The 12,063-nt window shown below is 42.4% G+C and overlaps 1 protein-coding gene across 3 annotated transcripts in view; it reads left to right on the forward strand.

Moving 5' to 3' along the window:
* Positions 1-8,472: 8,472 nt before the first annotated feature.
* prmt7 (protein arginine methyltransferase 7) overlaps positions 8,473-12,063 on the forward strand; it is a 45,883-nt gene continuing 42,292 nt past the window's right edge. For 2 of the 3 annotated variants that reach the window (XM_078211071.1, XM_078211072.1), the window contains exons 1-2: positions 8,473-8,713; positions 11,599-11,635. In XM_078211071.1, the coding sequence (XP_078067197.1) occupies positions 8,619-8,713; positions 11,599-11,635 (132 nt within the window). In that variant the 5' untranslated portion in view covers positions 8,473-8,618. The remainder of the gene's footprint in view (positions 8,714-11,598; positions 11,636-12,063) is intronic. The other variant, XR_013497627.1, reaches the window with a different exon arrangement.

The following is a 12,063-nucleotide window of genomic DNA, read 5'->3' on the forward strand; positions in this document are numbered from 1 at the left end:
CTGTGTTCTCAGCCCCCTACTATACTCCTTATACACCTATGACTGTGCGGCCAAATTCCTTTCCTATTCAATTTTCAAGTTTGCTAACGACACCACCGTAGTGGGTCAGATCTCAAACAATGACGAGACAGAGTACAGGAATGAGATAGAGAATCTGGTGAACTGGTTCGGCAACAATAATCTCTCCCTCAATGTCAACAAAACATAAGAACATAAGAAATAGGAGCAGGAGTAGGCCATCTAGCCCCTCGAGCCTGCCCCGCCATTCAATAAGATCATGGCTGATCTGACGTGGATCAGTACCACTTACCCGCCTGATCCCCATAACCCTTAATTCCCTTACCGATCAGGAATCCATCCATCCGCGCTTTAAACATATTCAGCGAGGTAGCCTCCACCACCTCAGTGGGCAGAGAATTCCAGAGATTCACCACCCTCTGGGAGAAGAAGTTCCTCCTCAACTCTGTCTTAAACCGACCCCCCTTTATTTTGAGGCTGTGTCCTCTAGTTTTAACTTCCTTACTAAGTGGAAAGAATCTCTCCGCCTCCACCCTATCCAGCCCCCGCATTATCTTATAAGTCTCCATAAGATCCCCCCTCATCCTTCTAAACTCCAACGAGTACAAACCCAATCTCCTCAGCCTCTCCTCATAATCCAAACCCCTCATCTCCGGTATCAACCTGGTGAACCTTCTCTGCACTCCCTCCAATGCCAATATATCCTTCCTCATATAAGGGGACCAATACTGCACACAGTATTCCAGCTGCGGCCTCACCAATGCCCTGTACAGGTGCATCAAGACATCCCTGCTTTTATATTCTATCCCCTTCGCAATATAGGCCAACATCCCATTTGCCTTCTTGATCACCTGTTGTACCTGCAGACTGGGCTTTTGCGTCTCATGCACAAGGACCCCCAGGTCCCTTTGCACGGTAGCATGTTTTAATTTGTTTCCATTGAGATAGTAATCCCATTTGTTATTATTTCCTCCAAAGTGTATAACCTCGCATTTCTCAACGTTATACTCCATTTGCCATATCCTCGCCCACTCACTCAGCCTGTCCAAATCTCTCTGCAGATCTTCTCCGTCCTCCACACGATTCACTTTTCCACTTATCTTTGTGTCGTCTGCAAACTTCGTTACCCTACACTCCGTCCCCTCCTCCAGATCATCTATATAAATGGTAAATAGTTGCGGCCCGAGTACCGATCCCTGCGGCACGCCACTAGTTACCTTCCTCCAACCGGAAAAACACCCATTTATTCCGACTCTTTGCTTCCTGTCGGATAGCCAGTCCCCAATCCACTTTAACACACTACCCCCAACTCCGTGTGCCCTAATCTTCTTCAGTAGCCTTTTATGGGGCACCTTATCAAACGCCTTTTGGAAATCCAAAAACACCGCATCCACCGGTTCTCCTCCATCAACCGCCCTAGTCACATCTTCATAAAAATCCAACATGTTCGTCAAGCACGACTTTCCCCTCATGAATCCATGCTGCGTCTGATTGATCGAACCATTTCTATCCAGATGCCCTGCTATCTCCTCTTTAATAATGGATTCCAGCATTTTCCCTACTACAGACGTTAAGCTGACCGGCCTATAGTTACCCGCCTTTTGTCTCCTTCCTTTTTTAAACAGCGGCGTAACATTAGCCGTTTTCCAATCAACCGGCACTACCCCAGAATGCAACGAGTTTTGATAAATAATCACTAACGCATCCACTATTACCTCTGACATTTCTTTCAATACCCTGGGATGCATTCCATCCGGACCCGGGGACTTATCCACCTTCAGTCCCATTAGTCTACCCAGCACTGCCTCTCTGGTAACATTAATGGTATTAAGTATTTCTCCTGCTGCCAACCCTCTATCGTTAATATTTGGCAAACTATTTGTGTCCTCCACCGTGAAGACCGACACAAAAAACTTATTTAAAGACTCAGCCATATCCTCATTTCCCACTATTAACTCCCCCCTCTCGTCCTCCAAGGGTCCAACATTCACTCTAGCCACTCTATTCCTTTTTATATATTTAAAACGAAGGAGGTTGTCATCAACTTCAGGAAGCGTAAAGGAGAAAATGCCCCTGTCTACATCATTGGGGATGAAGTAGAAAGAGTCGAGACATTCAAGTTTTTAGCTGTCCAGATCACCAACAACCTATCCTGGTCTCCCCATGCCGACACTATCGTTAAGAAAGCCCATCAACGCCTCTACTTTCTCAGAAGACTAAGGAAATTTGGCATGTCAGCTACGACTCTCACCAACTTTTACAGATGCACTATAGAAAGCATTCTTTCTGGTTGTATCACAGTTTGGTATGGCTCCTGCTCTGTCCAAGGCAACAAGAAACTACAAAGGGTCATGAATGAAGCCCAGTCCGCAAGGAACTACAAAAGGACGTGAATGTAGCGCAATTCATCACGCAAACCAGCCTCCCATCCATTGACTCTGTCTACACTTCCCGCTGCCTCGGCAAAGCAGCCAACATAATTAAGGACTCCAGACATTCTCTCTTCCACCTTTTTCCGTTGAGAAAAGGACACAAAAGTCTGAGGTCTCATACCAACAGACTCAAGAACAGCTTCTTCCCTGCTGCTGTCAGACTTTTGAATGGACTTACCTTGCATTAAGTTGATCTTTCTCTATATCCTGGCTATGACTGTAACATTATATTCTGCACTCTCTTGTTTCCTTCTCTATGAATGGTATGCTTTGTCTGTATAGCGCGCAAGAAACAATACTTTTCACTTTATGTTAATACACGTGACAATAATAAATCAAATCAAATAAAATAAAATAAAAATCAGAAGGTAAATTTCACATTAAATCATCAATACAACAAAAATACAACTCATGTAGTCACAAGCACTTGCATCACTTCCCGCACAAATGTAGCATCACATGCAATCTCAGTCTTTCCAACTCGGCCTCCAGTGTGTAGGATCTCTCACTTCTCATTCAATAGGTTTGGCACTTGAGTTGTTTTCAAGGCAGCCACATTCCATCCAAACTTCAGTATCTGGTTAACCTTGACCGTGTACGAACCATCTCACATTCGGGTAATGAATATTCTAATGATGCAACCTTCCAGAGTTCCTTTTCCAAACAAACCAGCATACCCAGTTCACAGTTAGTGCTCTGATACAACCATTCAGGTTGCTCGTATGCAGCTTCATCAAGAGCGTCTGAAGTTATATTTTCTTCCTACTGCCAGACAGCAAGTTGATCTATTCATATGGAGCTCTGCTTGCTTCTCCTCATAAGAATTTTGTATTTGAACTGCAGGTTCTGAGACCAGCTATAATTCAATCTCCAAATAACTTTTTATTTAAATTTTGTTTTTAGCCTTCATCCCCATAGCAACCTCAGGTTACTTGAGCATTTCTTAGGACTAAAATGCTTGCTAGGAAGTCCAGTTGCACCCTTTCCAGAATACTCCCAGTTTTACTTGAAGCTAAAGATACCTTTCACAAAAAAATATAGATTTTTCTCCAAAGCGCAAGGTCAACACGCCTTGTGTTGAAGATGATGAACTCATATTGAAGTTTTGGGTAGCAGAAAACTTCCATGAATTCAAAACATATGGTTGGATTCCTATTCAATGGTCTCAAAAGAGAAAGCAAAGTCATAACAATAATTGATCAATACACTCCAAGGTTTTTCTTATGATCACATTACTATTATGTAGCAATTTTAAGATGAATAAAACTTGCACCTTTATCTTTCAGTTAAAATGAACATGGATGTTACTGCTGTATTCGCGCTGAGAAATGAACTGTTACAATGGCGAAAAGAGATAAATTGGAAAACCTTCAGCAAACATCATTAGGGAACACAGATTTAATAAATCCTTTAACAAAATGTTTACTGATCTTAATTCAATGACACAAATAACGTGCTTTATTTTCCAGGGGAAAACCAGTGCATCTTTGCAAAATAGACGCTTTGTCCAATGTTATTCATTCCTTGTGTGTTATAAAGGACACTAACATGAAAACTAATACGTTTCAGTGCAATGTGTAAGTTGTGTGTGATACTGTCATGTTAAAAATGATGGATAGCTCTCATATACTATCTTTTCCATCCAGACAAAAAGGTTGGCCAAGCACTTTCTTATGACTATAGCACCACGTTCAGAGTATTCATTCACTATAATTAGCTACATGAAAATGAAATCAAAATGAACATCAAGCCTCATATCATGCAAATTATAGGTCTATATTTTGTCAGCCATAACTCTTTTTTTATATTCATTCATAGGATGTGGGCATTGCTAGCTTGGCCAGCATTTATTGCCCACCCCTAATTGCTCTTAAGAAGGTGGTGGTGAGCTGCCTTCTTGAATTGCTGCAGTCCAGGTAGTGTAGGTACACCCACAGTGCTGTTGGGGAGGGAGTTCCAGGATTTTGATCCAGCGACAGTGAGGTAACGATTTTATATTTCCATATCAAGATAAAATTGAAGGGGATCTTGCAGATGGTGTTGCCAAGCATCTGCTGCCTTTATCCTTTTAGATGGGAAGAGATTGGGGCTTTGGAAGGTGCTATTGAAGGAGGCTTGGTGAGTTGATGCAGTCCATTTGTAAAAGGTACATGTTGTTGCCATTGTGCACTGGTGGTGGAGGGGGTGAATGGTTAAGGTGGTGGATGGGGTGCCAATCAAGCTGGCTGCTTTATCCTGGATGATGTTGAGTTTCTTGAGTGTTGTTGGGAGTTGCACTCATCCAGGCAAGTGGATTCCATTACACTCCTGACTTGTACCTTGTAGCTGGTGGACATACTTTGGGGAATCAAGAGGTGACTTACTCTCCGCAGACTTCCCAGCCTCTGATCTGCTGTTGTAGCCACAGTATTTATATGGCTGACCCACATTCATTTCTGTTCAGTAGTAACCCTAGGTGTTTATAGTGGGGGATTCAGCGATGGTAATGCCATTGAATGTCAGGGGGACATGGTTACATTCTCTCATTGGAGATAGTCATTGCCTGGCACTTGTGTGGCGTGAATGTTACTTTGCCACTTGTCAGCTCATGCCTTGCTGTACATGGACATAGATTGCTTCAGTATCTGAGGAGTCCCAAATGGCGCTAAAGACTGAAATCATCAGTAAATTTCTGAGTTTATGATGGGGAGAAGGCCATTGATGAAGCAACTGAAGATGGTTAGACCTAGGACACACCCTGAGGAACTCTGGCAGTGATGTCCTGGGACAGAGATGATTAACCTGCAACAGCCATAACCATCTTCCTTTTGTGCTAGGTGTGACTCCCTCCAGTGGCGTGTTTCCCCCAGATTCCCATTGAAACATCAGTTTTGCTGTGGCGTTTTGATGCTGCTCTTGGTCAAACACTGCCTTGATGTCAAGGGCTGTCACTCTCACCTCACCCCTTGAGTTCAGCTCTTTTGTCCATGTTTGAACCAAGGCTGTAATGAGGTCAGGAGCTGGGTGACTCTAGCGCAACCCAAACTAAGTGTCAATGAGCAGGTTATTGATGAGTAAATGCTGCTTGATAGCACTGTTGACAAAACCTTCCATCACTTTGCTGATGATTGAGTGTAGATTGATCGGGTGGGATTTGTGCTGCTTTTTGTGTCCTGCTATTTTCTAAGGTGTAGATGATGCTTCTATTTTTCCTATCAAAATGTACCACCTCATATTTATCGTCATTAAAATTAATTTGCCATTTAACTGCCTAGTCTAAGTTTTAAAAAATAATCTTCTTGTGTCATGTTGCATTTGCCTCAATTGTTAGCGATGAACTTTGTTGAACACCACTATCTACCTTCTTCCAATGACCCCTTATGCCGACTCTATTTTCTATGTCTTGGCCAATTTTATGTCCATTCAGTTATTTGTCCTGGCACAACATGTCTAACACCTTTGTCATGAGTCTACAACATGGTACCTTATCAAAGGCCTTTTGATAATGTAAATATATAACATCTACTCCATCACCCTTGTTTATCCATTCCATTGCTCCTGTTTCAACAAATTCTATCAGGTTCAGTTAAGCAGGACTTAGCCTTTCGAAATCCATGCATTTTTAAAAATATATTTTCTGTCTCCATATACTCTTTTATCATTTATTTTAGTATGGATTACAGTATATCATTGACACTAAACTGGCTGGTCCACAGTAACAAGGTTTTTTTCACCACATGCCCCAATCAGACAATCATGGTGACCTCATCACCAAATCACAACTTGGTCTGTCGGTTCTACTTCACCACCACCTGTCTTGAACCCTCTATTTTGTCTACATTTTCAAACTGTTTGTTTGATATCCAATACTGGTTGAGTAGAGGTTTCCTCCCACTATCCCCACCATCAACTCTGTTCTCTAGCTTGCTAAATTCCCTCTTAGTGTCAGGGGGATTAGCAGGGTAAATACATGGCATTACGGGGATAGGGCCTGGACGGGATTGTTGTCGGTGCAGGCTCATAGAATCATGGAATCTCTACAGTGCAGAAGGGGGTCATTCGGCCCATCGAGTCTACACTGACAACAATCCCACCCAGGTCCTATCCCTGTAACCCTACGTATTTACTCCGCTAATCCCCCTGACACTAACAGGCAATTTAGCACGGTCAATTCACCTAACCCGCACATCTTTGGACTGGAGGAGGAAACCAGAGCACCCAGAGGAAACCCACGCAGTTGCAAGGAGAACATATAAACTCCACACAGACAGTCATCTGAAGCCGGGATTGAACCCTGGTCCCTGACGCTGTAAGGAGACAGTGCTAACCACTGTGCTGCTCGATGGGCCAATTACCTCCTTCTGCCACGTAGGGATTCTATTTACTCCATTCCTCTCTCTCTGGGAGCTGTCAGAAGATGAACCAGACTATTTGGAACCTTAGTGTCATATTTTATCCTGTGACCAGCTTTCGACCACATTTCTGTGCCATTACTAAACTGCCTGTTTCCACCTCTGTAACAATGTCCAACTAAACTCCTGCCTCAGCTCATCTGCTGAAACAACATGTGTGGTTTATACATCATGAAAAACTCAAGATTACATTAATTCACTGCATGATCTGGAATTGCAAAATGACATGAACAGTAGGAGTTGGCCAAAAATGCAGTGTCAAGTGCATTATCAACAATAAAGATCCACCAACAGATAGCTTTAATTTCTGTATTCAAATTTGCCAACATATGGATACACAATCACACCAGGTGGCTCATCTTAAAAACAATCTTTCTTCCCACAATAGAACAAGCTGCCAAAGGAAAAAGTCGTAATCCCATCACCTGAAACCTTCATTGCCCATCTTTAATTACTTCCACTAAAAGTTTTCATTGTCAGGACTACCATCCAGTAGGTTTCAGATTCCAGCATCCGCAGTAATTTGCTTTTATCCAGTAGGTCATAAGAACACAAGAACTAGGAGCAGGAGTAGGCCATCTGGCTCCTCGAGCCAGCTCCGCCATTCAATAAGATCATGGCTGATCGTTTCATGGACTCAGCTCCACTTACCGACCCGCACACCATAACCCTTCATTCCTTTACTGTTCAAAAATTTATCTATCCTTGCCTTAAAAACATTCAATGAGGTAGCCTCAACTGCTTCACTGGGCAGGGAATTCCACAGATTCACAACCCTTTGTGGGAAGAAGTTCCTCCTCAACTCAGTTCTAAATCTGCTCCCCCTTATTTTGAGGCTATGCCCCCTAGTTCTAGTTTCACCCGCCGGTGGAAACAACTTCCCTGCTTCTATCTTATCTATTCCCTTCATAATCTTATGTTTCCATAAGATCTCCCCTCATTCTTCTGAATTCTAATGAGTATAGCCCCAGTCTACTCAGTCTCTCCTCATAAGCCAACCTGCTCAACTCCGGAATCAACCTAGTGAATCTCCTCTGCACCCCCTCCAGTGCCAGTATATCCTTTCTCAAGTAAGGAGACCAAAACTGTACACAGTACTGCAGGTGTGGTCTCACCAGCAGCAACATAACCTCGCTGTTTTTAAACTCCATCCCTCTAGCAATGAAGGACAAAATTCCATTTGCCTTCCTAATTATCTGCTGTCCCTAGAAACCAACTTTTTGTGATTCATGCTTGGTCATCCCTGGGTTAGCTAGTGCTACCAATGAAATGTTGGCATAATATAGATATTAGTCTCTGATATTAGCTGAAGATATGCCTCTTGTTTCTCTAGAATCAATTTCAACTAATTTCTGACTGGCTTCCCACCTTCCACCCTCCATCAACCTGAGGACATCCATAACTCTGCAGCCCTATACTAACTTGTTCCAAGTCCCATTGACCCATCACCCCTGTGGTCCCTGAATTACGATGGTTCCTCAACTACTAACCCATTTCAAAAGTCTCATCCTCCATCATCTCACCCACCCCGAGTCTTTTATGTTAAGATCGCTGCAGACACCGAACCATGAGATACCCAGCCCAGCATCTCCACGCCTGCGCAACGCAGCCGGCATTCGCCGCGCATGCGCACTGCACCCGGCATTCTCTGCGCCTACGCACTGGGCCGGCAATCCGCCCGCTTCAGGTCAGGAGTTGACAACATGGCGGCGCCGGTGCAGTGAAGCAGCATTGTGGACCGATCCCTGGAGAAGTGTGACTAGTTGTTCCTGGCGTCATGAAGACTTTCTGTGGTAGGGCGAACCCTACGACCGGCGCTATCGAGTGGGAGGAAGAAGACGAAGACTATGATTATCACCAGGAGATAGCGCGGTACGGAGCCGGCTCCGGTTTGACACGAGGGTCCGGTGCAGCCGGCCTGCTGCCATGGCGACCCGGCCTGGACCGAGCTCTCCCTCCACCTGGGCATAGCCATTGGCTTAGTTTAGCACCTGCTAATTATATAGTAACTGAGGATAACGACGCTTTGTATTGTAGGTACCATGTGCAGTAACTGGACCCATGTGCATTAAATGAACATGGTCGTAATGGGTCTTATAATAGGGGATTTTCCCAGTAACTTTACTGCAGTGTTAATGTAAGCCTACTTGTGATACTAATAAATAAACTTTAATATGCAGTAATAGCAGTGTGTGTGTTTTACCGGGCAATAGTCCACAGCCACAGTGTACAGTGACTGCCCTGTTCTATTCCCTACAGTAAGAGTTTTAACAACACCAGGTTAAAGTCCAACAGGTTTATTTGGTAGCAAATGCTTTCGGAGCCCTGCTCCTTCATCAGATGGAGTGGATATCTGCTCCCAAACAAGGCACACAGAGACACAAAATCAATTTACAGAATACTGATTAGAATGCGAATCTTTACAGCTAATCAACTCTTAAAGATACAGACAATGTGACAATAAAACTCCTACTGTGTTTACCCCAGTCCAACGCCGACATCTCCACATCATGACTATTCCCTGTATACAGTAAGCATAACCTTTTTGATAAAATGTCTGTGACCTTGCCCTGCCTGCTCTGTTAATATTTTAAAGCTCTAACAATTATCAAATTATACATTTGATTTGCTTTATTATTGTCACATGCATTGGTATACAATAACTTATTGTATATTACTATTCCTCCACCCTTTCTATCTGTCATTTCCAAATACATTTCAGCATGCAATATTTAACTGTCATCCTTTCTTGTCTGCAGACATGTTTCAATTATCCCTAGTAAATCTAGTTTCTTTTAATTATTGCCTTCAGTTCCTGTTTTTTGATGTTCTAATCCTTGTTACACAGCCATTTTAATATGCCCTTATTTTTCATACTCCTTTATTATCAAATATTTTTAAATATTACATTCCACAACTGTTATGTTCCCTGAGTATTTGTTTTTTAATTTTTTTAATGCCCTTTCATCCTGTTTGCTAATCTTTAGGTTAATATTATGCCCAATGAGTTTTCTAAGATATCAGGGACAATAGAGTTTAGTCGTAAGCAGAGAGTTGAAACTCTCATCGTTAGAAAGTAAAGGGCAATAAAAATAAATGGAGTGCTCAAAATTGAGAGGTTTTGATTAATTAAGTAGGAATTCCTGTATCCTTAGCAAGTATCCAGAGTAAACTTATTATTAACAAGAATTTTAAAAGGAAAGTTGTTAGGACACTAAGTTCCTAACAAGAAATTATAATGCAAGTAGCTAATATAATTTTACATAATTGTCATAATTTTAGAAAGGGAAATAGATAAATATTTGAATATATTTAAAAGGGTATGGAGAAAGGGACAGATGGTGACTCTGCCTGGGAGGTATTCCAAAGATGTGCAGGTTAGGTTGACTGACCAGGCCAAATTGACCCTAATGCCAAGGGGTTAGTGGGTAAACGGCTCGGGCTGTGGGGATGGGGCCTGGGTGGGATTGTGATTGGTGCAGACTCGATGGGCCAAATGGCCTCCTTCTGCACTGTATGGATTCTATGAATCTATGAATTATTGGTTCTTCAGCTATACAGACAAAACATACCGTTCATAGAGTAAATAGGGGCAAAAGAAAGGAGAGGGTGCAGAATGTAGTGTTACAGTCGTAGCTAGGGTGCAGATAGAATAATTGAATTTGCTCTTGGAAAGTGTAAGTTTATGAGATGTAACTGTTTTTCTATAAGTGCTTTAAAAACTACTTTCCTTTTCCTTAAACCTTGGGGCTTGAATTGTTTGCGAGTAAGCAACCCAGGATAAAAGCACCCTCTTCTCTCCCACCCTGTGAAGGAAGCATTGTTACGTTGACTTGACTAGGAATAGGAAATCACAAAATTCTTGTATTGGAATAATGTGCTGTTGTGTGTTTTTAATGTTAAATGTGGATTTTAGTCACAGCATGCCTGAAACTTGAATATAGTGCCTGTAATGGAAAGGTGAAGGGAGCCAGTTATGCAATGAATGGGAAGGTGAGCACCTCAGTAATACACTGGCGAATGAATATTCATTTACACAAATTGGCAATGTCACAAACTGGACATGCCTTCAAATCCTGTATTATATCCATTAGTGCTGTGATAGTGAGAGAATGAAATGTTCACACATTTCTGAATACTGGGCATCTCAGCTAGTTCCAGTAACTAACATAAAAATTGCTGGATGTTTGAACATTAACTGAATCTTTCCCATTAGATAATAGTTTCCACTGCATTGCTGGACATCCAGTGCAATATTCTAAATATAAATCACATGATTCATTTAGATTATAACCTGCAAGGGCTTCCAGGTATCCACTAATCTGACTGCAAGTTACCTGAACTCTTCAATATTTATTTATTTATCAATGTCACAAGTAGGCTTACGTTAATACTGCAATGAAGTTGCTGTGAAAATGCCCTAGTCGCCACACTCTGGTGCCTGTTTGGGTACACTGAGGGAGAATTTAGTATGGCCAATCAATCTAACCAGCACATCTTCTGAATTGTGGAAGGAAACCGGAGCACCCGGAGGAAACCCACGCAGGCACGGAGAGAACGTGCAGCCTCCGCATAGACAGTGACCCAAGCCAAGAATTGGACTCGGGTCCTTGATGCTGTGAGGCAGCAGTGCTAAACATTGTGCCACCGTGCTACCCATTAGACTACAGGCTCATAAATTACTGAAAACCATTTTATCGAATGAATGTTACACTACTTGGAGTTAACTGGCTCATTTTTCACTATCTTTTTATCAGGTCGTCTTACGCAGATATGTTACATGACAAAGACAGGGTAAGCATTTGACGCAAGATGTTTATTGACTTTAAATGTGTGTTAATTTAGAGGATAAAGGGAACTGTACAGCCTCAAACTGTATAGCCTTACTGGACTGTAATTAGCAGCAGGATCCCTAGACCATTTTCCCTGCCTAATCCAGGGTATGGCGGTTAGTTATAGTAGCTTGTAACTGCATTGGCTATAAATAGCAGACAGTACACGGATCAGGAATTGAGTTTTAAATTTAAATTTTGACAGGCTGTATACTGCTTATGTACAGCTTAGATAGTGAAGGTTGCCTGGACCACAGAAGACGAACAGTACTGAAGATTTCTGTTCTCTGACATATTTCCACAGCTGAAAATGAATGCTTTTTCTTGTATCACTCGTCTTGTGCGTCTCAGTGGCGTCTTTCAGATGAACATGTTTTGGGGCCTGGGTTG

This window comes from Mustelus asterias, chromosome 4, assembly GCF_964213995.1.
Source record: "Mustelus asterias chromosome 4, sMusAst1.hap1.1, whole genome shotgun sequence".
NCBI classification, from domain to species: domain Eukaryota; kingdom Metazoa; phylum Chordata; class Chondrichthyes; order Carcharhiniformes; family Triakidae; genus Mustelus; species Mustelus asterias.